Source organism: Eumetopias jubatus, unplaced genomic scaffold (genome assembly GCF_037043125.1).
Source record: "Eumetopias jubatus isolate StellerSeaLion01/CBP00866 unplaced genomic scaffold, mEumJub1_p1.0 scaffold_16, whole genome shotgun sequence".
Classification (NCBI taxonomy): domain Eukaryota; kingdom Metazoa; phylum Chordata; class Mammalia; order Carnivora; family Otariidae; genus Eumetopias; species Eumetopias jubatus.
The window spans coordinates 14309777-14335671 of NW_028274822.1; the positions used below are offsets into that span (position 1 = coordinate 14309777).

The window sequence follows — 25895 nt, forward strand, 5'->3', positions numbered from 1 at the left end:
ATGGAAGAGGTTGGGGGCATGGGGAGGTAAGTGTGTGTTTCTGGGTACCTAACCTGATAGGATGACACACTTATTCCTAGTAGTCAGCTTTATAAAGGAAAAACCTTTGAGCTTTTTATGCCTAACAGTCTATTTAAGATTAACTGCTGAAGGTTACATCAACAAGAGGTAAGAGTACACACGGTCTATTTGTAAGTTACTTCCTCTCCTGAGTGCCCACCTTTACTCTTTCACATTTGTGATTATATTTTAACTTCAATGAATCTTTGAATTCTAGTTACTTTGATTAGGAGCATGTGAATAGAACCTTCACAAGTTTACAATCCTTTATGCAGTGAATCAAGTTACACCTTATAATTCCTGTCACAAATTTCTAAGAAACTATTTTGACCAGTGATTCTCAAATCCAGCTATCTATCACATTGTCTTTAGCTTTTAAACATACAGATCCCTAGGCTGAATCAGATTGCTGAGAGGATGGCACAGAGCATGGGACAGAGATCTAAATTTTAAATTCCCCATATAATTCTGATACAGATGGTTTATAAACTGGCATTTGATAACAACTGATTTGAATAATTTTCTTGCCTTCCAAATAAATGACTAAAAAGTAACACAAAATGAAACACCATACCCATCTATAGAAAATTTAGATAGAGAAATTAAGGTTAATATGAAGCCTTAAAAAGAGAATTAATGTCTTACCCTTGAGGCTCTTGGACGGTCTTGTTCTCTACTTTTTGTTCACATTCTTTTATCATGGAACTTAAAATGACCTGATTTAAAAAAAAAAATGACTTTAGTGAAATACTTTTTAGTGAAATGACTTTCTTTATAATAGTGAAATGCTACTACTTAATCTAAACCTTTTAATTTAATTTTTAATATTACCACAAACTAATGTTTATTAAAAATGTAATGTTTTGGCAGTTACTTTGTCAAAGAGATTCACATTAGATTGCTATACTACATGCAGAAATATTTTTAAAAGACCTCAATCATATAACTTAATAACTGATTTTGATTTTCACTAATCTTCCTTCTAACTCTGACTTCAATTCTCCCTTAGTTTTTCCTACCTCTGACGTTAAAAGTAAAACTTGTATACATCTATACATTTAACATATACACATACCATGATCACATGTATTTTCCCAGTAAAAGCTGTTTGTCCCATGCGCCTTTGCTTTCTCCAGGTTGCAAAGAGCAAGATGCTCTATTTTAATGTCTAGAGCAGGGACCAGGTATAGGTCTGTGGCTACTAAAATGTAACTGGGAACACAATGGGCACCCAAGAGTTAGCATCATTTTTTCAGGGAGACTGAGTGAGTGATGGAAAGGGTGGAGGGATCTAAGCTGCTCCTCCAACTGCCGGCGACCACACCAGAAACTGGTCTTCCTGAATATTCTTGACCCATATTTGGGCATGGAGGTCACTACACAACAAATATTTATTGTCACCTACTATGTGCCAGGTACTTTTTTAGATACAAAGAATGCACAAACAAAACACACAACATTCCCTCCTTATGGAGAGCTTATGTTCTTGACAATAAATATAAAAAATAGGTAAGTTATAAAGTATATTAGAAGGCGATAGGGCTTTGGAAAGAATATCAAGTAAAATATAGGGTACTAGGAGGCCAAGGTGAAGAATGTTACAACTGACATGGAGGTGTCCCAAGCAGGCTTCATGGAGATGACATTTAAGGAAAAGCCTGAGGGAGATGAAGGAGCAAGGAAGAGACACCAGGAAGAGTCTGAGCAAAGGCTCCATCTAGGTGAAAGTTATGTCTATCACATTCTAAGCAAGGAGGCCAGAGTGGTGAGTGCAGAGTGAGCAAGGGAGAGGGTAGAAGATGAGGTCTGAGATGTGAAAGAGGAGAGAGCCAGATCTTAGACTGCCTTGCAGATTATAGTAAGGACGTTGGTTATTAAATGAGACTTTTGTCATACGCACGTTAGATCTAGATTAATCCTTTTTTGAATCTTTTCTGGTTTTCCACTCTTTCATCTCACAGATTATATATTTTGTTTGTTTAGCTAGTTTTTGCTTTATTATGTTTGGTGGGAGTTTTTTGTACTTTCTCTTCTGTTCCCTGCATTGTCTCTGTATCCTCCAGTACCTTCTTTCTTGCATGTATGTTTTCATCTCCGTCTTTGATGTTAGAGGTTTTTCTCAAATGGTTGGTGATCTTGGGATGTCCACTAAAGACTGGGGTGCTAAACTGCTGATTAAAATCTCTTCATGCATGAATAACTTCACTTTAAGGTAAATCGGGCACAAACCAAACTTTCTGTCAATCTTCTTCCCCTGTAGGTCTAATTCTGACTGCATTCTTGGATCCAAGAAGGGGAAAAGTAACAAGGTTTCCAATCACTATTAATTTCCCTCTTCTTATAGCACTCATTCCTGTTCTCAGTTACATGTTTAAAAGTAAAGCTCCAAAGTTCTACCAAGGTTGGAAAGGGAATCTGGGAGTCTGATCCTTTGAGAAACTTTTAACCACTCCTATTTTCAGTCCAACCTATCCTAATGGAAGGTGGAGAAATACACCTTATAATATCTTGTTTCTTCTATCCTGCAGGCTTAGCCTTCATCTTGGATGCAAAAATCCTCAACAAAAAGCTCACAAACCAAATTCAGCTTCATATAAAAGGAATTATGCACCATAACTAAGTGGGATTTATTGTAAGAATGCAAAAGTTGATTTAATGTCCAAAAATCCATTAGTGTAAAACAATGAATCAAGACATTAAAAGAAATAACCACACGATCCTCTCAACTAAGGCAGAAAAAACATTTGACAATATCCTACACTCTTTCACGATAAAAACAGTCAACCAGCTAACAAAAGGGAACCTCCTCAACCTGACAGAGGACACCTATAAAACATACGAAGCAAAGATTGAAAAAAACCACAAAGAGAAAGATAATTCCCACTCCTAACTTTAATACGTATTTCAAGAGCTAATAGAAGCAGATCACAAAAAACTGATAAAAATGTAGGAGAATTAAATCTTAATTTACCTTATTAAACAAAACCCATGGATCAATTTTTTTAAAAGATTTTTTTATTTGCCAGAGAGAGAGCGAGAGAGAGAGAGAAAGAGAGAGAAGCAGGCTCCCCGCCGAGCAAGGAGCCAATGTGGAACTCGATCCCAGGACCCTGAGATCATGATCTGAGCCGAAGACAGACGCTTAACCATCTGAGCCACCCAGGCGCCTCCTGTGGATCAACTAATAATAGAAATGAGAATCCAATTTGAACTGAATGATAGTGAAGATACAATGTAGCAAATGTACAGGATGTGGCTAAAGGAATATGCAGTCTTAAATTCATGTATCCAAAAAGAAAAGTTTAAAAGTAAATAATCTAAGCTTCCTCTGTAGAAAGCTGGAAAAAGAGAAAAAAAAAATCAAACCCACCATGATAATGGGTAGATAAACAGGATAAAGATACAGACTAGGAAATAAATGATAAATGGTTGGAGGAAATAAGAAAGACAAATAGAATAAAAGAGTTATAAGGAAATGGAAGACAGAAAATGGAAACTTTGCTTCTAAGAAAGTTAATGGTCAGAGATCAAATCGCATAGCATTTTACAGATTAAAAAGCAATTCATGTACATTAGCTCATTAAATTCTAATTATATTCACGGAAGGAAAGCATGTAATCCCCACTACACAAAGTTAAGCAGAGGATCAAAGATGTTAAAGGAATTTTTTAAGATCTCCTAACCAGTAAGTAAAGCCATAAAATGACCCTACACTAGATTCAAAAGAATTAAGCACAACATATTGTAATTGTGCCTCACATAAAGAATTCAAGTCTGTAGAGGAGACAGTAAAACACAGGAACGTGGCGCAGATCATCACAGTGGCTTAATCATCGTGGTGGCTCACCTCATGCTCTGGAGAAAGATGTTCCATGTCAGTCCGTAAACATCTGAGACCAGGTAAAAAGTGATTAACCATTAAATCCTCTGAAATGACTTGAGACAAGGGAGTTAAGGGAATTAAAAAAAAACAAAATGGTATGTCCAATAGAACAACAGAGTAATAAAAATGATCCCTAAGGCATGCAGATCACTTAGAGCAAACAGGCTTCCCTCAAGCACGACTCTCATTTGTTGAGTTAGTCACTTACCGAGAGTCAATTGTGTTTATCCCCACAAATCCCTTACTGTCAGCGGTCTTCATTATTGTAAAACTACGTAATTTAATTACATGTTATGTAAACACATGCAGGAAGTATAAAAATTCAATCATGTAATTTAGTTGGATGCTTAAATGAGTAAGAAAAGTAAGAAAATTAATGTTTCCATGACAACTAAGTTGAAAGGTTTAAAAGAATTGGTAAAGGCCAACTGCTTAAAATGGTGCTGTTTAATTATGTCTGTGTGAAGCAACTTATAAAAGATTAGGAAAAAGATAAAAAACTAAAAAAGGTCTATACCCAGTATCAGAAATGTTTCTGGATCCTCTTTAAAGAAAACTTAAACTGAAAATCACAATTACATTATGGATGTGGTTTGTTAAGAAAGATGATATTAAAAGTCTACTAAGCAGACTCACACAAAAGAAAGACCTCAGTCTTACATCAAAAGATTGGTAAAGAAAATATTATGTATCTTAAGTTAAAATAATTTATATAACCATTTTCTTGATTTTCTGCTTTAACCGTCCTATTAAACTGCCCTACTATTGGTCTTAATTGAATTGGGTAGGAGAACTTTTACTATAATAACATAAGTTTAGTACTAGTTATATTTCCTGGTCACTTTTGAGTTTTAGTTGATTATCCTGACATTCAAAAGGATCAAGAAAGCAGGTATATTTCTCAAGAAAACAATTCCCTTTGTTTATTCACAGCACATTCTTACCTTATCATAGTTGTTAGCCATTTAAAAATAGTTCTTATTTAGTATTATATATACACGATATTAAAGTAAAAAATGCCAGTAAATGAGTTCCCTTACAAAGACGAGTTAGTTTTTTGAAGACAAAATTATAATGAATTTCATTAATTAAAAAAAATTAGTATAATAAATAACTTTTGCCTTAAAAATAGTTATGACCAGGGCGCCTAGGTGGCTCAGTCAGTCAAGCGTCTGCCTTCAACTCAGGTCATGATCCCAGGGTCCTGGGATCGAGCCCCGCATCGGGATCCCTGCTCAGTGGGGAGTTCGCTTCTCCTTCTCCCTGTCTCCCAGCTTGTGCTCGCTCACTCTCTCTCAAATAAATAAAATCTTAAAAAAAATACATTCATGATCTAAATAAACTTCAAAAAATTCAATTATGAGTAAATATTATTTATAAATAAGACTCCTATAATGAGTAGCTTATATTTATTAAGTACTAAAAATATAGACATCATTTGGTTGAACTAATCCCTACAGTCATAGAGATGGCTGCAACATAATGGCTCTATAGTCTTGTTTTCTAGATACGGGGAAAGTACCACCAAAATGTAACTGTGAGTGATCTTTCAATTAGTTAAGAGTCTGATCGGGGCGCCTGGGTGACTCGGTTCGTTAGGCCACTGGCTCTTGACTTCGGCTCAGGTCATGATCTCAGGGTTATGAAACCAAGCTCCACACTGGGCTCCCCACTGGGTGTGGAACCTCCTTAAGATTCTCTCTCATCCTCCCTCGGCACCGCTCCCCTACCTGGCTTGCACTCTCTTTCTCTCAAAAAAAAAGAGTTTGATCTAGAGAAATATGGGCATGGATTAAGAAGCTGAAGATGGGGGGCGCCTGGGTGGCTCAGTCATTGAGAGTCTGCCTTCGGTTCAGGCGTGATCCTAGGGTCCTGGGATCGAGCCCCATGTCGGGCTCCCTGCTTGTGGGAGGGCTGCTTCTCCCTCTCCCGCTCCCCCTGCTTGTGTTCCCTCTCTTGCTGTGTCTCTCTCTGTCAAATAAATAAATAAAATCTTTAAAAAAAAAAAAAGCTGAAGATGGCCTTATTTGGAAGTAAAGAGTTAAGTCTCCTCCTCTTTCTACTCACCGTTTGTTTATACCTTTTCCCTGTGGAATCACAGGATCTTTCTTAAGGGCTGGAAACTTAGAGGTCATTTTATCCTATCTGATATTAGGAATCACCTCTACCTCATTTGTGAATGACGGCCATAAAGCCTCTAACTGCTAATAATGACAGGACATTCATAGTTTCATAAGACAGATCACTCCATTTTTAAATAGCTAAATTAGAAAGTTTTTTTTAATTTTTTTTTTTTAAAGATTTATCTATTTATTCTAGAGAGAGAAAGTGCAGAGGGACAGAGGGAGAGGGAGAAGGAGAGAAGCAGACTTCCGGCTGAATGCAGAGCCCGACAGGAGGTTCAATCCCATGACCCTGAGATCATGACCTGAGCCAAAATCAAGAGGTGGGCGCCTAACCAACTGAGCCACCCAGGCACCCCCAGAAAGTTCTTCCTATAAAATCAGACTTTCTGTAACCTTCTTGTTAGTGTTAGCTCTACACCTGAGTTACACAGTGTGCCTAAACTTTCTTCTATATAACAACCTTTAAAATAATTTTTGAATTACTTTTTCATCCCCAAGCTAGCTCTCTTCCAGGTTAAACATTTCTAAATTCCTTCGAATTTTTTTAAAACAGATTTTTTGACTTATTACTATACTTAATGTTAAACACTACAGTTTTTCCATGTCCTTATTAAAATATGGTATCAGTGCTGAAAAGAATACTCTTGTGTTCTATTAGCTCAGAATGCAATTTGGATCACAGAACAATGATTTTATTGTGGCCATACCACTCTGTTGACACAAGTACAAGTTATGACTCATGTAGAACTAATACTTTTAGTACTTGAAGTGGGTCTGTTGTTAAGATGTTCTTCCCCTTACTGTATTGGTGTAAAGACTTTATTATATTTACTCTATATTGTGTGCATACCTAAACACACAATAATACTCTTTCTATACAGATTCTACGCACTTAGAAACCACTGACTTGCCTACTTGGAATATTCGGTTTTATACAGCTATAATTTTTGATCTTTTGACTTTCCAGTTTCCCTTGAGGCATACTCTTTTAGAAACTCTGCTATATAAGGTTATACATAACTTTTGGCTTAAGTTTCTAAACATCTATTTTCACGAAGTCTAGGGAAGATATAAACATAGCAATATTTTCTTGCTTTGGAATACAAACTTTGACATGCCATTATTACTTTCTTGAAAGGGTCTTGTTACTTCTCCATTACTAAAGAGTTCTTCCTTGCCAATTCAGAATATCACTTCCTCTTTTTGCTTCCTCTATCTTCCCTAAGTAGAAAATGCCAACAAGATAAATCAAGAATAATAGTAAGTTCTCCTTTTAGTGGAAATAAACTTATAGAAGATATATGGATAGTTGAAATATAAAATTACCAAAATATGGTGTCTCTGCCACTTTATAATCTGTATTATAAAAAACATGGCTTACATCATCCACATGAATAGGTAATCTATAGTAGATTCCTAAAAATGAAATGCTCTCAACTACTCATTCAACTTCAAGTTTTAACATTTCCAAAGGACAAATAGCTCCTTAACAGTACTATGTTTCTACTTTCCCTTTGATTTATTCAAAACAAAACCTCCCACTAGAATGTTCCAGTCAAGAATCTAGTGCCAGTTAACTGGTATGTACTAAAATACCAATCAGTGGTATTTTGGAACATATTTATCTTATTTAAAATTACTTGTTCACTTGACTTACTACTTCAAACTGGTATATAATAATATGGAACCATAAATATTAACCGGGAAACTTCTTTTGTCCTCTGTTTTCTCCTAGGAACCTCTCTCTACTGTCATTTTTTTTCTGTTATAATCAGAATTCTCTGATTGTTGTCTAGCATGTACTTTTATAGTTCTGTTTACATATTCAGCTCTCCACTCCTTTTTCAATCTCTTATTTCCTCTTTCTTGACCTTGCCTGCCTTTCAATGGGAGAGCAAAGAAGCTAGAGCTCACTCTGCCCATCTTTATCTTTGCTTCCTTCTTAGTTTTACTTTACTAGGCCTAGGATAGTAAAGAGAACATGTAACAGGACAGCTGAAGTTCTTTGTTCTAGTCACAGTTTTGCTTTTAACTATAAAAAAACAGAAGAGGTCACTAATGTCTTTAAGCTTTAGTTTAAAAATTTATAAAATGTAGTGGTTGACATGGGTTAGGTGAATTTTGAGTTTTCCTTCAGTTCTCCCATCACTGGAGATGATCAGCCATGTTGGCACTACACTTCCTCAATGAGTGGTATCTCTCCATAGCTTTCCACTGGATACAGATGGTTAAACATTCACAGAAAAACCTAAATGCCAGAACACATACAAGGCTTCCTTTTGATTAGCAGAAGCTTCAGCTATAACTCATTTCTTGCTCAGTTACATAGCCAATTAACATAGATAAAACTTTAGTCAGTGTTTCAAAATTATAGAACATATAAGCATAGAGGACTTAAAACCGTCTTTTAAAATTATGAGAGGACTAGAATAAGCAGTGGGGCAAGTCAAACCAAATTTTAATTTTCTATAACCTTTATGTAAGTAAGCTGAAAAAAAAAATACTACCTTCCAAACTTTAACAACTGAGGTTCACTGTATGATTGGTTATATAAATATAGATACACATTAATAAAGCAAGGATACAACAACAGGAAAGTGCACTGTAGGCTTCAAAAAGATGGGTAGCAATATCCAGTCTTTTAGAATCCACAATTTGTAAATTGTTCACCAAGGCTAACTTATGCAAGTGTGGTATAACAACTGAAAAAAGAAGAAGAAATTGTTAGATTTTTATCTAAAACACTGTATACACTCATACATTAAACAAATTTTTTATTTTAAAATTTCATTTTAATTCTAGATGATTTCAAATCCTTTACTTGCTTTTTCTTACTAGAGAGGAAAGCATGTTTTTCAGAATGAAAACATTTGGAAGGAACAGAACAAAGCACTGTCACTATAACCTAATTACGAGGATGTCTACAGGTCATTTGGCCTCACTGAAATTAAATTTCCCAATTTGAAAGATGAAAACCAAATAAACAAATGTAAACAATCTATCTCTTGTGTTATTATTATCTTTATAAATTAGTTTCTTTATAAAAATCAGGTAGTACCACTGCTATTAAACAAAGGACAAATATAGTATACTTATTCTTTTTCAATATCAAATTATTTCACTCCATAAAACAATTCTTAGCTTTAGTTTCTCAAATTCTTAGCAAGACCAATGTCAAATAGCACTGGTGGTTTAGTTCAAGTCACTCAAAGGGCTCAATAATCTTCTGTCTCAATGAATAATATAAAATTTTAAAAATATAGACAACCTACTGCTAAAATAAAAGTGATGGCAAAGAAACAGTATCCAATTCAGTAGCAATGAGCATCTCTATGGCCTAAGACTGTGTTTCCTAAAATACCAGTCCCTAGTAAAACCAGGGTTCCTTGGAGAAATGGTTCCAGGGTCAGTGACTATTAAAGTATTGCTCACAGGGCCCCTTTCTAATCTCTGCTTGGTTGGGGAACCCAAAACACCACTCATAAGCACATACTTCTGATCAACTGTAGTGACTTCTTTCATGTTTGCATTGAGTTTATGTATGTGAAAGCCACAATCTCCTCCTATAAAAACCTCCTGCTTCCTAATTAACAGACACTATAATTACAACTTTTACACTTACATTAGTAAATGGCAAAAAAAAAAAAAGAAAAAGAAAATTAGAATAACAATGGCCATTTTTAGGGTATTTTGACTTGTCAAAATTAATAACAACATACTTAAGAGAAGCTCTAGAAAAAAATGGGAGGGGCGCCTGGGTGGCTCAGTCGTTAAGCATCTGCCTTCAGCTCAGGTCATGATCCCAGGGTCCTGGGATCGAGCCCCGCATCGGGCTCCCTGCTCAGCGGGAAGCCTGCTTCTCCCTCTCCCACTCCCCCTGCTTGTGTTCCCTCTCTCGCTGTGTCTCTCTCTGTCAAATAAATAAATAAAATATTTAAAAAAAAATGGGGAGACAAAAACTCCAAACATTCATTGATTTCCCACTGAATTCACTGAAACTCCAATTTACCTAACCGGCATGCTGAGGCCTCAACAAAATAGTCTCTCTAGAGAATCTCTGAGATTCACTTCTACCCAAACCTTTAGAAAGTTCCTCGAACTTCTTTTTCTATTGACACATGGCCTCTTTATTCCTTCTGCTCCTTTTCTGACCTAAACAAGTAATCCTTTCCTTAATGTTTTCCTCAGAAACTCAGTAACCATATTGCACAATAGTCCCTTAACTAGAAAACAAATCTATAGAAGTTAAACGCTGGAGCCAATTAAAGGCTATAATGAAAGATCCTCCTAAATCTCAAAAGATAAAAATTTACTACCGAATTCAACATTTCATTCCATACATCTTATCCTAGCTACCACATCTGTAGCAATTAATTTACTTAATTGATAACTCCTCAGATGGAAATGAATGGTTAAAAGATCTACTAACCAAGATATGCGTAATTCTACAACTCACCTTCAGTGGGCAAGGAAAATAGGAAATGCACAACATAAGGCCACTGCAGAAGCCTTTCTTTTAAGGGCAGGTTGGACAGAGTCTACACTACAAACAAAATAAATCAATAGGAGACTTTATAAAAATTGATTTCAATAAACTTTCAAAAAATATTTGGGTAGGGGCGCCTGGGTGGCTCAGTCATTAAGTGTCTGCCTTCAGCTCAGGTCGTGATCTCAGGGTCCTGGGATTGAGCCCCACATCGGGCTCCCTGCTCACTGGGAAGCCTGCTTCTCCCTCTACCACTCCCCCTGCTTGTGTTCCTTCTCTCTCTGTCTCGCTCTGTCAAATAAATAAAAAAAATATTTTTTAAACACTTTGTATGTATGTATTTATTTATTTATATTATGTTATAAAAAAAATATTTGGGGTAGATCTAACAGCCAAAGTAAAGGGAATCTTATCTTCTCTTTTTGTAAATGGGCTCAGAACTGAAATAAAGAACTTCTAAAAAAAAAAAAAACTAATCTGAAATGTAAAATTGCTATGTTAGAAAATCTCCAGTATATGACTGAGCACTTTCAGAGGGCCTTATAAAGTAAAAAAGCTGAAAACAAACAACAAAAGGCTGAATTGTGTTCCAGATAAAACCAATGGCCTCTGAAAAAAATCAAGACCAAAAGGTTCTGTGATAATGAAGAGCTGGGAAAGAAAAAAAGTCCACTGGATGAATCAATGTCCTCTATTCTCTAAGAAATAGAACGACAAATATCCAAAATGCTACTCTGAGGAAGATATTACAACTCAACAATACTCTGTCCTTCTTCTAAACTCCTAAAAGCAATTGTCTATAAATAAAGATGGATAACAGTATGGAATCCTTATCAATATGGGTTCTACTCTACCATTAACCTTATTAACACAGTACATTAAAGTCTTCAGGGTAAAGTTTTAAAGTAAAAGGAAAGTCAATTGACTGGACAGTAAGTACAAAAGAAAAAAAAAGTTTTTTTTTTGTCTTGGGGGTCGGGGGGAGTCTGGTTGTACCAGAATGTGAAACAAGATTGTATAAAACATAATTGTGGGTATACATGAAATTATAGAAGGCCACAGGGATAACAAATGGTTTATTAAACCTATTCAAGCAGTGGAAACGTCTATCATCAATCTTTTCCCAAGCCAACCTTTGTTATTTTGGGACCGTTATGAAAAGAAAATGTCTTCCTTCTCTGCGATGCATAAATCTTTCTTTTGAATGCACATAAAAAGGTTAGATCATGTTCTAGAGAGTTATTAACTCGACAACATGGCACACACCAAAGACTCATTGCCTACTTAGCCAATTCCTTGATGCAAGAGCTAAGACTTAGTCTCTCCACTTCAGAACAATGACACCCTCAATAAAGCTAGTTGTCAAAGTACCTTCAGAGTTTTTACTAGAATCACCTACAAATCTGATGTTACAGTATATGGAACTATCCCTATTGCTAGCTAAAATACCAAACCTTTTCCTGTTAACTAATCATGAAATATTGCTATTTTCTCATGTTACCAACATTACCCATTAAAAAATAATTTCATGATTGTCTTTCAGTAAGTGTTATGCCCTCGAAAGACCTTTTGGACAATGCTGTCCATTTCCTAACAATATTTTTTGTTGATGACACTTATATTAAAAGTATCAGGCCAGATATGCAACAACTAGACCATGGGAGAATCAAATTCTGCTCTAGAAACCAAAATGACTTTAAGAAGCCAAACTTGCGGTCCTCTCTAGGGCATGTCAAATTGCTAAAAATTAAAGGACTAAAGTATAGCAATGATAACTAACATGTGCTTTTGGAGTAATAATTACTGGACACTTTGATACCGCTAAAAGAAATTGCCGTCATAAAGGCTGAGGCCCACAGTAAAAGAGATATTATAGAAACTAGAGAAAATGCCTTAGCAGATAATTATGCAAATCATTTAGCAGATGAACAAACTGTGCATTAAAACAAAATCATTGATTATAGCTGAATGGCATGGTAAGTGGAAGAAAAGCATATTTTTCATAAGAACACATCTAGAAACACATAAAAATTTCCTTAAAAATGAGAATTAAATGGTAAGCTTTAAATAGAACATAGCATAGTATTTTGAAATTTAGTTATTAAAAAATGTTTTATAAATAACTTGAAATTGTTTATGAGTTACTTTTCATATGTGTTACAACAGTCAGTATATAGTATAAAAACTATCCAGTAACAGTATTACTGATCAATTCACAACAGTCCACTTGGTTCACTTTTAGCTTTCAGTATACAAAAGATAAAGTATAGAAGGGCTTTAACATAGGACAAATCCTGAGACAAGCTTCTGGCTTTGATTTACATTACAATTCAGGAAAAAAACGTAGGAAATGTAACTTACACTCATCTCGGAACCTTGGTTCTGCATTAGGCCCAACTCTACCAAATGTTTTTATGATCTCTGTATGCAAAGAATACTGGTCTTGGTACTGAGGATCTTCCAGAAAAGAAGCCAACTGCATTTTCACCCTTTCCAGCAACTTAAAATTGGATATTGTACAGTTATTTCACAGAATATTAAAAATTGTGTAGAGTTGTTAAAGAGAATGTTACACATTAAACATGGCTTGCAGCATGGGTTCAAATGGTTTATATCAACATGACAGCAAAAATTTGTAATTAAACAAGTACTTATTTAGTCTTTTGGTTCAGAAAGGTTTTACATTTTTGTTTATGCTTGTTAATTCTTTTTTATTTTTTTTGAAAATACAAATATTCCCTAACAAATTGTAAAAACAAAACCCCCACAGTATTTAGAGAAAAACAGATAAATTCATAATGATTTTGTATCTACATTTTAATTTTTAAGACCAATCACAGTATAAGTTACCCAATTATTCACCTTCTGAAAGCCAATGAGTCATTAATGACTTACATCTTACTCACGTTTCCCTAAAAGACATTTTTATTTTAGGATTTAAGAACATGTTGAAATTCTGCCAAGACTGCAAGCTTTGCAGAATGATACTTTTTAATGTTGCTTCACCAGTGAAATATATAAGGAAAAAACGTAAAACTTTCCCCCCATAACTAAGTTGTTTAATTTGTTATTAAAAAATCTTTATGACAAAGGAACTTCATAAAAAAGTGTTTCCTTTTTTGGGGGAGTAAAATGTCTGTTTCCATTTAAGTGGCTATGTAATACACCCACAAATGATTTATTTCCTAATCTATAGGGTTTTTCATTTGTATAAAACATGTCCAATTTGATAATAAAGAATGAAATTCTGATACTAATTTTAAGAAGTGTCTTATAGTTAATGTTGCAGAAAGGACCTAACAAACTTGAAATTAAATCACAAGTTTTTAAATCAAAATACACTGTTAGGAAGAAAGACCTTGATAATCTCCTCAAGCAGGCCTAACAGAGGGCTGTCACAGTCATACACTGCATGACGTGATACCAGCCCACTAGACTTGCACCTTGGTATCAATGACACAGTTATGAGAACAGAGGTGCCCTCTAGCCTCCATTTGCTAAACTGAAATAGGTTTGTGTTCCTAAAGTTATATGGCAAAATTGTCTTCAAATCTGTGCAAACTGGCAATCAGGAATTTATGTAGGCTATCTAGAAGTCTACTGGATAAAAGAAGGCTTTGGAACTAGATCTGGTTTGAAGGTTATTCAAAACTGCAATACTCAGCTAGGCTTAAAATGGAACATCTAAGAGTTGGCTTATATTTAATTTTCTAATTGAGAAGGAAGATAGAGATTTCCTTAGGATATGAAAATATATTTTGGGTGAGGCTCTCATGTTTTCAAATAGTGAGACAGTGCTCTGGCCCATAACCAACTAAGAGATAAAATGCTCCCCTGCCCCCTACCCCTGGGTGCATGTATGTAATGTATCATCACCTCAACAGTACATAGATATTAAATTTCAATAATTTCCTACCTCTCTCTGAATAACCGTTTCCATAATAGTGCCAAAGGCCGGAATTGTGGCAATTCTGACAGAGCTGTTAGAATTAAAAAAGAAAGAAACTGAAACTTTCTTTGAGATGAAAAACTGATTATTAAAATGTTTATCAAAGTAAGTACAAGGTAAATATACTGTATTAGTCTCTAGCAATGACAAATTAAATTAAAAAAAAGCAGACCAAGAAGAATGCTCAAAAAGACAGACAGGATAACTTAAGGTCGCAGTCTGTGGAACTCACAATTCAGGATCACTGGACAAGGTAACAAGGGCCGGAGCAACCCGCTTGTCAACTAACGCTTCACTCATGCCTCGAAGAGTCAGCTGTAAACCAGTCAACATGCAATAAAAAATGGTTTGGTAAACTGGAATGAGAACTGGGTTAGCTGTGACTGAGGATGGGCAGGCAGACTCATTGGTCTTTCTTGGTTTAGTCACCCACACGAGACATTAAAATGTTAAGCCTTTGGTTCATGCCACTATACTTACTGGTAACAAATGTTAGTGAGATTAGCAGAGCATCCTTTCTTGGCTTGGAAGAAATAGTCCATCAGCATATTCTAAGTTTTGGAAATGTTTATTGAGAATGATATTAATGTATTCTTTTCATATATGGTCTCCAAATATGATGGTTGACATTAAAAAAAAAAGATACATGAACAGTATAATAAAGTTTAAAATCAAGTGAACATAATCCAGTATTATCATTTTAAGGAGATAAATATATTCTTTAATGGATTTAAAAGCTGATGGTTATTTCCTGACAGGCACATTTTGAAAGGAATGCTGAATGTAAAAGGCAGGGATGACACTTACATTTCAGGGTCACTGGAGAGAGTAATGAGAGCAGGAACAACCCTCTGAGCTACCAGAGTTTCATTCACCCCCTTCACCAACAGCTGATTGGTCAGCGTAGGGGGTATTCACAGGTGATGCATGGAAAGAGCAAACAGTGCCACGGGAAGAAAGGAACAACCAAGAGAAAGAGAGAAAACACAAATGCAAAACCAAAATTAGAAGCTAAGCAAATATTGCTACTAGAGTGCTTTATAAAGGCAGAGAATGCTTAGGAGGAAAATAAAGCTTAAATAGCCTAGCAGTCCGCGAAAACAGATTGTCACCAATTTTCAATGACAGTTTGTACTTTTGGTCAAAGTCTCCATGCAATTTTTGTGTTTAATTAAATGCAATTTAAAAGAAAGCTTTTCTTTCTCTCTCTCTCTCTCTTTTTTAATACTAAAAAGAAGATATATATGGGTTCTATGGTTAAAATTGTTGAAGTAAAGACCAACAAGGTACAAACTGGACTGTTTTTAAACCAAACTCAAATGGCTAGCAGACACCACTAAACTGCTTCTGATTGTTCTATGGCAAGTCAACTTAAAAATCCAGGATAATTCCAAACCTTTTACATCACATAGCCTTCTCTTTTGAGGTAGAGAGAGATAATGCAGCCTAAGTGGAAAGTATTACGTGTGGGAATTAGATCTGGGTTCAGACTCTACCTCTCCATTTATTAGCTATGTGGCCTTAGATATATTACACAATCTCTTGAAACTCAGTTTTCTCATCTGAACGTGGTGATATTGTTATCTATCTTAAAGGATCATTGTGCTACTAACTACACATAGTATACCTAAATATTGTGTCTGACCAAGATATAAGATTTATGATATATTTGAATAAAGAAATAATTAATTAAAAAATTGTTTTGGCTGGTCCAAGTAGTTAACATTTATAGTTTGTTATTTTACATTTCTCTAAAAGCTCAAATGAATGAGAAAATAAATACGATAAGCACAATCTGACCTATTTCCATAATCTAATGATAAAATCATCCATTTAGCCACCGACCCTAAATCTACAAAAAGAGGACAATATTGAGCAGTATACATTTTGTTTTTAAAAGGGCAACATCCTAATCCTACATTCTCAATCTCAGAATTTAAAAACAAATGAATCCTAAATGCTAATCAATCTGTCCACCTTGTAATGGATCTAGGCCTCAAGGAAGATGGAAGATGCTGTGGAATTTTTAGTAACAAAAACCTAACACTGTGTGCATGTTAACACATTCCTCCCACACACCATATCAGAGACAGCAGACCTCACTTTATGTGGGATTCTTAATTTTACAATAATCTATTACTATTTAACAACTGATTGACTTTAAAATCTACTTTGATATTCTGAAATAATTTTTATAAAAATACATGGATAATTAGGCTGGAATAAAATGACAAAAGCACTTTTGCTACTAGCTTAAATATTAAAGATGTCAAGTGGAAATAGGGGAAAGAAGTTCAAATACTATTAAATAAACCTTTTTTCTCTATACCACTTTATAAGTAAGATAGCTTAGATTTGAATCAGTAAAGTGTATCTTAAACTGTCTGCTATCTTGTGCCAGGCAAAAAGCATTAAAAAGGGGGGGGGGAGATAACCTAGGGGGACAGGTTAATTTTTCACTGCTCTGCAGTTTTACGTATAATTTATTAAGCTAGAAAATCAAAAAGCAAAATTTAAGAGCTATCGATTAGTATACATTTTACATAAATGTATTGTTTGATCTTTTTTTTTTTAGATTTTATTTATTTATTTGACAGAGAGAACGTGTGCAAGCAGGGGGAGTGGCAGAGGCAGAGGGAGAAGCAGGCTCCCCGCTGAGCAGGGAGCCTGGTGTGGGGCTAGATCCCATGACCCTGGGATCATGACCTGAGCCGAAGGCAGATGCTTAACCCACTGAGCCACCCAGGCACCACTCATTTGTGAGTGGTCAATCAAAACAATCATTTGATTGTTAAACCTGGTGAGCTAAGTACAATTATTATCAGTGTTTTAACAGATGAAGAAACGGAGCCTTAGGGAAGAAGTTAAGTAACCTGTCCGGGGTTTTAGAGGCAATAGGCAGTGTTAGAAAACGGACTAAGCCACATCTGTCTCTCACAAGCCCCAGTGGTCTTTGAGCTGGCTACTTTACATGTTTAGCTTCCTTATTACTGATATGAGGAATCATGACATGAAGTTCTTTTCTGCATCTCTTGGGAAATCCATTATGTCACATGATAAAGTTTCCTTATAAATCAATTTCAATAACAATTTGTTACCTCAAAAAGTAACATATTGCCTCTTATTTCACAATGAGAATGATATGACTGATTGGGTTCCCCTTTTTGTCCTGCTATCTGAAAACTTAGAGCTACGTTTAGCATCCAATTTCATTAAGTATCGCCTATTATGTTCCTAGTATATCTATTTCTTGCTTTCTTCTCAACAGTTTCTGGTCTCACATTAAAATTTTTCTTTTATTATAAATGTCCTGCTTTTTATGTTTTTATTTTGAATTAATTCGCTTGGTGGGGAGAAGCAGGCACAATTGTAAATTATAAGGTGTTAGTATAAAAAAACCTAATGAAACATTCAGTACGGTTTTGTTCAAAATAAGGTTCACTGACAAAAAAAAGTAACCAGGTTTTTTCAAGATTTGTTTATTTATTTTAGAAAGAGAGAGCAAACAGGGGGAAGGGTAGAGGGAGAGCAAGAAAGAGAATCCTCAAGCAGACTCCCTGCTGAGGGTGGAGCCCGATGTGGGGCTCAATCCCAGGACTCTGAGATCGTGACCTGAGCTGGAATCAACCACCCAGGCTGCCCCAAAAAAGTAACTTTAATTTCTTCTACTGATGACTTTCACTGGCATGATCACTGAAAATTTTTTTATCATAAATGAGTTTGAAAAAACATTGAAATAAATCTCTCAAAGTCGACTCAGAAGTTCATAATCAGCCTGAAAGAACACTGAAAACTGCTGGAGCATAGGTATAGTTTCCAACCCAGCACTGACTGCAAACATACAAACCAAACCAGACAAAAGCCACCTATAAGAAGTAAGACAGAAAGAACCCAAAACCAAGTAAAAAGAGAGGATGTTTCATTTTATTTACTTAAAATTATTTTCATTTATATGGCATGTTTTACCACTGCATACATAATTTGAAAAACAAATGGTTTAAGAGAAAGAAGTAGCTTTTAGGGTCTTAGAATAAAATCCTATGAGAATAGTGTATTAAAGACAGCTCTTTATATAAAAGGATGCTTTTTTCTTTCATGGATGACTTTTTTTCAGCACACTGAATAATCAAAAATTATACTCACAAGGAACTTTTCAGAACAAACTGAATTTTTAATTTGGCATTCAACTTGACAAAGAACACTTGATTACAGTTTTTTGGATCAAATATGTATAATAATGGAGGGAGTAACATGGACAGAGGATGTTCACCCTCCTGGGAAGACTGGAATTTTCTTTAGATTTCACAAATCCATTTTACATATTTAAAAGTTTTAGAAGATACATATTTTAAACATACCAGTGCTCTATTCTTCAAATGACAATTTATCTTAAATTGTGGAAAAATTCTGAAATTCAGGAAAAATTATCCAAAGCACTGAATTAACCAATTCTCTTTACAGAAATAAACGCTTTAAGATATTTTAAGAATCACCTGCATATTAGGGATAATTTTAGCTTGGATAAATATATGTTCCCTAAACTGTATGTTACTTCATGAAATAGCACGATTAGGAAAAAAAAAAAAAACAGTAAATGATAATGATAGTTAACATTTATTAACATTTATTTAGTTCTTATTATGTGCCAGACACTGTTTTAAGGGCTTTACAAGTATTAATTCATTTCATATTAACAAAAATCCTTTGAGATGGATTCTTATTATTATCATCTTCTTTGTGTAGATGAGGAAACTAAGGCACAGAGAAGTTTGAACTTGCCACTAAGTGGCAGAGACAGACACTGAACCCAGGCAATCAGGCTCTATGGCAAGACTCAACAGCAATAAGAAACACTCTAAATCAATTTTAGTCTCCAGATACAAGTTCTGGAGACATAAATCAATCAATAAACAAATGAATGGATGAATAAATAAAGCAGGTTATGGCATCATTTCCTTTATGATGGATATTTCAATTTTCAAAAGATAGGCATTTCAATTTTCATACTTAAGCTGGGTAGGTGGCTATTTAAGAACATCTAGTTAAACAGTCTCTTCTCTCTTAATAGGTCTACGGGCAGTTAATGTATAGGGATGTTATTTTAGATATGACATGTGAGAAAATAACCAAGTGGAAGTAATCGATAAAGTAAATATTTTCATATTTGCAATAATTGATTTTTTAATGTTATTCATGAATCCAACTATAATTTACAACTTTAAATATATCTTATATTGTTTTTGTTTATTTTAGTAGCCATTTTATCTCAATAAATAGAAAGGTATAATCAGAAAGATTTATATAGGATGGAAATTAAAATAAGATTTAAAAGAAAATTCGAGAAATAGAACTGGTAATAGAATAACATCCAAGGAACCAATAAGGCTAGAAAACATTCTTAAATATACCAAAGCTAAATTTCTGCCCCATCACACAGTACACAACTAGATACTGTTTATTGCTATAAAATATACATCAACATAACACAGTATGCAAAGCCTTTTTAAAAAAACATTCCCTTCTCCTTCTTCCAAAGAAAATCATTATAATCTGAACCGAGAGAAGCATTTGTTTACATACCTCAAACATTCTAGCAGCAGTACATCTCACAAGTGCTGAAGTATGGACAACACCATACCATAAAACAGTTAACAGTAATTCATGGTAGGCTGGATTTGCACTGAAAGATAAAACTCAGTGTTAAAAGTGAGGGCCACAGTGCCTTACTGGTGTACTGAAAAATACTACATTTATAAGTAATATTGATGACAAAAATATTGGCAAAACATATGAAATTATTCTGTATAGGTTTAATAGGTTACATCCAAGATTCTTTAAAAAAAAAAAAGGAAGTCACCTTATAAAGCTACAAACTTAGCATATTCAGGAATTATGCTTTTAGGTTCTATAAACATTTGCAATTACGATAGAAATTTGAACTCTTTAAGCATAAAGGTTAAAATTGTAAAAAAAAAAAGAAAAAGAAAAAGAAAAAGAAAATTTACCTAGGAGGAAAAAAAGAAAGAGCATTGGACTAAGAGTCAGATGGTAAGTCACTGTGGGGCTTAATTTCTACATCTATAAAAACTGGGGAAGCAATACATGTCCTTATTTATGTCGTATGTTTATTGTAGGATCAAATCAGATAAACTCAAATCATCTGTAAGGAAGGAAAGATAAGTTGGCTGTGAAGCCTATTCAAATTTAAGGCTGTGTTGCTATTAAGTGCAGAGATAAAACTACAATAGCAGCTAGATGATGTGATTATGAGCAGGATTAGGCAAATCAAATGGGACATAAAAAGGAGCTTAATGAACTGGCTTTTACTTGGGGCTACTTTTTTAGTTTTGGAAAACTAAATTTTCTTCAAATTTATTTCTCCAACTGCTTCAAAGAAAACATGTCTGTACTCTTTCCCCTATTCTTTTACCATAATATTTTACAAAATATTAAGAATGTATAAATAAGCAAAACCAAAACCAAAAAAAAAACCAAAAACCTTAGGTCTCAAAACCCAAAAGATTTGGTGTGTATGCCAGTATTTTTAGACTCAAATTATGTATCCTATAAATCCAATTTAAAAAACTTTATATTAGTAAAAAAAAACCAATAACACAACTATAAGCTATTATTTTTACCCCAGTTCCACAAAAGAAGCCTTCAGGCTATCAAGAGGAGCATGAGATAATGAAAGCAGGGTCATTACATCTTCTAAGAATCCAACTAACAGTTTTCGGTCTTCTTCCTACAGAGGATAAAAGACTGATAATGAATCTCTAAGCAATTAAGTAGAACCAAAATAATAATTTCCTATCCGTAATTAGAAAATTTACCAAATATGGGGAAATATCTAGTCTTAGAAGCATTTTAATTAAAGATATTTATCGAGCGTATCTATGACCACAATGGTATGAGGCAAAGACTATCTTGATTCATAGATTTCGACCTGTGCTGTCCAAAATGGTAGCCACTCACCACATGTGATTATTTATAATACTTAAATTGAGATGAAAAATTAAGTACAATAAAAGATTCAGTTCCTTGGCACTAGCTACCATTCAAGTGCTTAAAAGCCACATGTGGCTAGTGCCTTCATTATTGGAAAGCTCAGATATAGATTATGTCTGCTGTTGCAGAAAGTTTTATTAGACAGTCCTGGTTTAGAACATCATCAGGTATATTTTTAAATTAAAATTTATTTTTACCAATTTTAGTTCTCATTAATTTTGACACTAAATACTTAAATACAAACTAGTAAAAGTTATCCCCTAACAGAAAATCCCTTTCCAAAAAATTATCTTTGCAATGTCTTAGTGGTCAGAAGCTACATGCTTGTTGAAATATAGACTACTGTGTTAAGAGAAATAGTCACACCCTTGATTAAAAATTAATCTATATTTTCAAACTTTCTTTAATAAACCATTATTTTCATAATCAGAGAATAGTGTTTTCTTTTTTCTTATATTGTGTTCTATTAAGAATATGTTAATAAAAGAAACTCTATTAAAGAAACTAATTAAGAAAATGTCTGCTAAATTAGGAACATTAGAAATATAACTGTGTATGTTGAATTAACCTGAATCTATAAAGGAAGAGAATCTGACATTCTATCAGGAAATAAATATATAATAAATCAGAGTCAAGTTTTTTGTTATTAGGGATATATTAGGTCAACAATAAATAGCTTCTGAATATTAATAAATAGATCTATGAAGCATACTAGATTGCCACCTACCATTTTTTTCTACATAATAAGGTTCATTTAGAATGAATAAAAGATTGGCAAAAGTAATGATCAGCATGAACAATGACAGAGCAGTTTTAGAACACAACAGTGTACTTAATACAAAGCTTAGGACACTGACACACCAGCATCAGAGCAGCACTGGAACAGAGATTTCACCCAATTTTAGTTGCCTACTATATCAAACACAAAGTATACAAAAAATTGGAAAACAAACTGTAAATCTGAAAAACCTAAATTGTGAAATAAGAGCTATGAAATATACTTCTAAATGAGCACAGATTCTTCTAACTTGAAATTTTACTATAATCTTATTTCTCATTTTTAGAATCTCAAGCCTAAAAATGTATTTGATTCAAAATAGTTTTTGTTAACCAAAGCAAACAGGACAGTGACTTGCCCTAATAGAAAATTTTGTTTAGTAAGAAAAATAGTAACTGCTGGTACATGCTTCCTAAAACAAGTAACACTGGCAATCTATGCTAGCTACCTCAATTCACATTTTATAACTAGTTGAGAAGTTCTTATCTCTTTAGATGTCTGAACTTTACACAGTGACTCACAGACTTTTTCATTTATTTGACAAATCTGAGGGATTACTATAAGGCAAACCTTGTATTTGGTACTTTATGATGCTTTAAGATACTATTTATTGTCAAAATAAACATACTAACCAAACTTCCAGAGGTTAAAGAGAGAAAAAAAACTGACATCACACTTGCTATTATGCTGGTACAGCTTTCAAAATTAAAGAGTAGAAAGTGGTATCCACACTATTGTGCCTGACAGTATGCAGGGATTTAATCTCCATGAGTTTAAGAACAACAATACAGACAATCTATTAAGGTTACATGACTTAAAATATCCCACACACAGGGATATTCTGTGTATATTCATATTATGAGGCAGTCTTTGAAACTAGTGGTAGAAAAGAAAAGTTTAAAGGAATACTGTGCTACTTTAACAGAACTGGAGCTTTACTGCAAGGTATGTGATACTGTAGCACTATATTTTAAAACTGTAAGATGGCTCAAATCTGTTTTGGAAGAAGAGTACAATAAATATGAATTGTTATACTTTGAATTCAAAGGGCAAAAGAAACCTTAGGTATTAATTAGGGGAAAACTCAGAAAAAAGGTCTTCCTTTTTGATTCTTACACTCTGATTTCTATTTATTTTTTTAAAAGTAATCTCTGCATCCAGTGTGGGACTCGAACTCATGCCCCTTAGATCAAGAGTCACATGCTGTACTGACTGAGCCAGTCAGGTGCCCCTCACATTCTAATTTCTAAAAATGCTTTATCCTGAATCCATACTTTCACTTTACTGGTGAGACCGCTGCACATTTAAAAATGACTGATATACCTTAATATAACACCATTTTATTTCCTTAAAATAAGGTTAAGTAGAGTGTGGTAGTCTGTTATATTGGTGACCCCCAATGAACCACACCTCCTAGTTCATGGTTGGGCCTGTAACTTGCTATAAACAAGAGAAAGCAATAGAATTGATGTGCTGATTCCAGGCCTAAGCCTTAGCCTAGCAGATGCTGCTTTTTAAAAGTGCTCTTAGGAGCCCTGAGCCACCATTTATTAAGTCTGGCTCTGCTGCTCCAGAGGTCCTGTGGAGACAGGGAGAAGCCCTAAGACTACATGGAGACTGAAGCTCGGTCACCCTCCCTAGCTGACCTCCCTTCCAACCAAAAAGTTGAATGCAACAACATGAATGACTACCAGCAAGGCCACAAAAGAGAGGCCAAGCTGAGCCAAGCCCAAGAGCAAATAAAAGGGTTATAAAAAGCCATTACATTTTTGGGAAAATGTAAGAAAAATAAAGTATTATTAAAAGATACTTTGCTAAAAATGGTAAGAGTATAGAATTCTACAGCATTTCATAGTTTGCTCCACCTAATACATGTGCTTTGTTTGTTGTTTATGAAAAATTAATTATGAAACACAATGAAACTTTGCTAAGTAAGTGCAATCTAACATTCTAACAAAATATCAAGAAGTATACCATCTCTAAATGTATTTGTTCAGTGGAGATTTTACTCAGAGACTTATTCAAATATGCTCTCCACTATAAATTATTTACTGAATAAGACAAATATATAAATTTTGTTTTCCTTTACGGGTACCATTTTCACTTATACACATATTAAAAAGGCATAATGTTAAGTATCTTTCTAAATAGAAAGTGCTTTTACATTTTCTAGTAAAAGGATTTTTCCCTTACCTGAATATAACACGTAAGGACTCCTGTTGCGTAAATGGGGACGGTAGCTTTAGTGAGGACCCCATTTCCTGCTGAGGAATCTAAAATCATTAAAATAATTTAAAAAAATCTGAGTATATTTTAAATGCAAAGCAAAAAGTCACAATTCAAATTATATTTAAAATTCCAACTGGCTAGAAGGTTTACACTAAATATTATTATTACCCTTTGGAAAATAATTTTGATTAAAACAATATCCAATAGTTATAAAAATACAACTTAATACTTTTTATAAAGTCATTAGCATAAACATTTTTGATAGATGGGAAAGAACTTTAATAACTAAAATGAGGAAACACTTCCATTTCCATACTCAGAAATCAGAACTTTCTTGAAGTCTCCCAAGTGCCAGTCTGTATAAGCAGGTCTTCTTAAATTTTTATACTTTCAATTTATAGTATTCAGTAAAACGTAAAGGCACTTAGGTAAAAGGAGGCACCTAGATATGTATTATTTAATCTGCTTCTAGATCTGAGATACTACCTAGTTTCCAGGACTAGTCTGGTTCCAGAGCTCCTCCCGCATTCTCTATAGCAATTTTCAGCCAGATAACCCTGATTATTTTCAAAGTGGCAGAAGAAAGCATTTAACCCTAGGAGAGTACCCTGTGACCACTGTAAAATAAGATAAAATCACCTGTAGATGATTTCAAAAAAGCAATTCTAAAGATGATATGACATTATTTGCTCACCAACACCTCTTGCTTATTGTTCCTTAGGCACTATTTTAAGTGCTTTATATTTGCTTTTATATACCCCCAAATTATTTTTTTCTCTTTTTATATGGTTCTAAATTCTTTTCAGAAAGTAGTACATAAAGAAATTTAACTAACTTCCCTGAAGGAATTATAACAAAAAAGAAAGTTCCATTTTCAGAACAATTAGTATTTGAGGTTTGTTTATTCTATTGATAAGAGTAATGCTTTTTCTTTGGGGGGAATACTGATATTGGCTGAGTGTGGCTATGGTATTTGAGAGTTAAATCTGAGGTTAGGAACATAAGCCTAAATTGGATTCAGAGATACAGTCTATATATACAGGGATTAATAATGAATTCCTACACAACAGCTAAACATTCAGAGCTAACTGAATAATTCTAAAAGTTGTCAGTTTCTAAAATATGTAAATATTGGTTCACTAATTTATCATCAGAATTAATAACTAAACAGATAATAACAACTATTAGGCATTCCAAACATTAACCCTTTAAAATATAAAATTTGGGAAGCATCTGTCAAAAAAAAAAAAATCTCATGTTTCAGACTTAAAAGAAAAAGATTTATGTATTCATTCTCTAACTATGAGGACAGCCCAAGATGGAGTTTTCTAGCTCACTCAAATCAAATCACGAAGGTAGGCCTGGACTGAGATAAG

At 34.2% G+C, this 25895-nt stretch overlaps 1 protein-coding gene across 9 annotated transcripts in view; it reads right to left on the reverse strand.

The window, feature by feature from the left end:
- Positions 1-25895, reverse strand: part of RELCH (RAB11 binding and LisH domain, coiled-coil and HEAT repeat containing) — a 108313-nt gene that overhangs the window by 10504 nt on the left and 71914 nt on the right. For 2 of the 9 annotated variants that reach the window (XM_028102909.1, XM_028102906.2), the window contains exons 20-28: positions 24484-24563; positions 21143-21249; positions 20085-20184; positions 14737-14819; positions 14472-14535; positions 12917-13055; positions 8655-8771; positions 3908-3996; positions 706-776 (exon numbers count right to left, since the gene is read on the reverse strand). In XM_028102909.1, the coding sequence (XP_027958710.1) occupies positions 706-776; positions 3908-3996; positions 8655-8771; positions 12917-13055; positions 14472-14535; positions 14737-14819; positions 20085-20184; positions 21143-21249; positions 24484-24563 (850 nt within the window). Of the gene's footprint in view, positions 1-705; positions 777-3907; positions 3997-8654; positions 8772-12916; positions 13056-14471; positions 14536-14726; positions 15395-20084; positions 20185-21142; positions 21250-24483; positions 24564-25895 lie in introns of those variants that run through there. The other 7 variants (XM_028102911.2, XM_028102907.2, XM_028102908.2 and 4 more) reach the window with 6 other exon arrangements.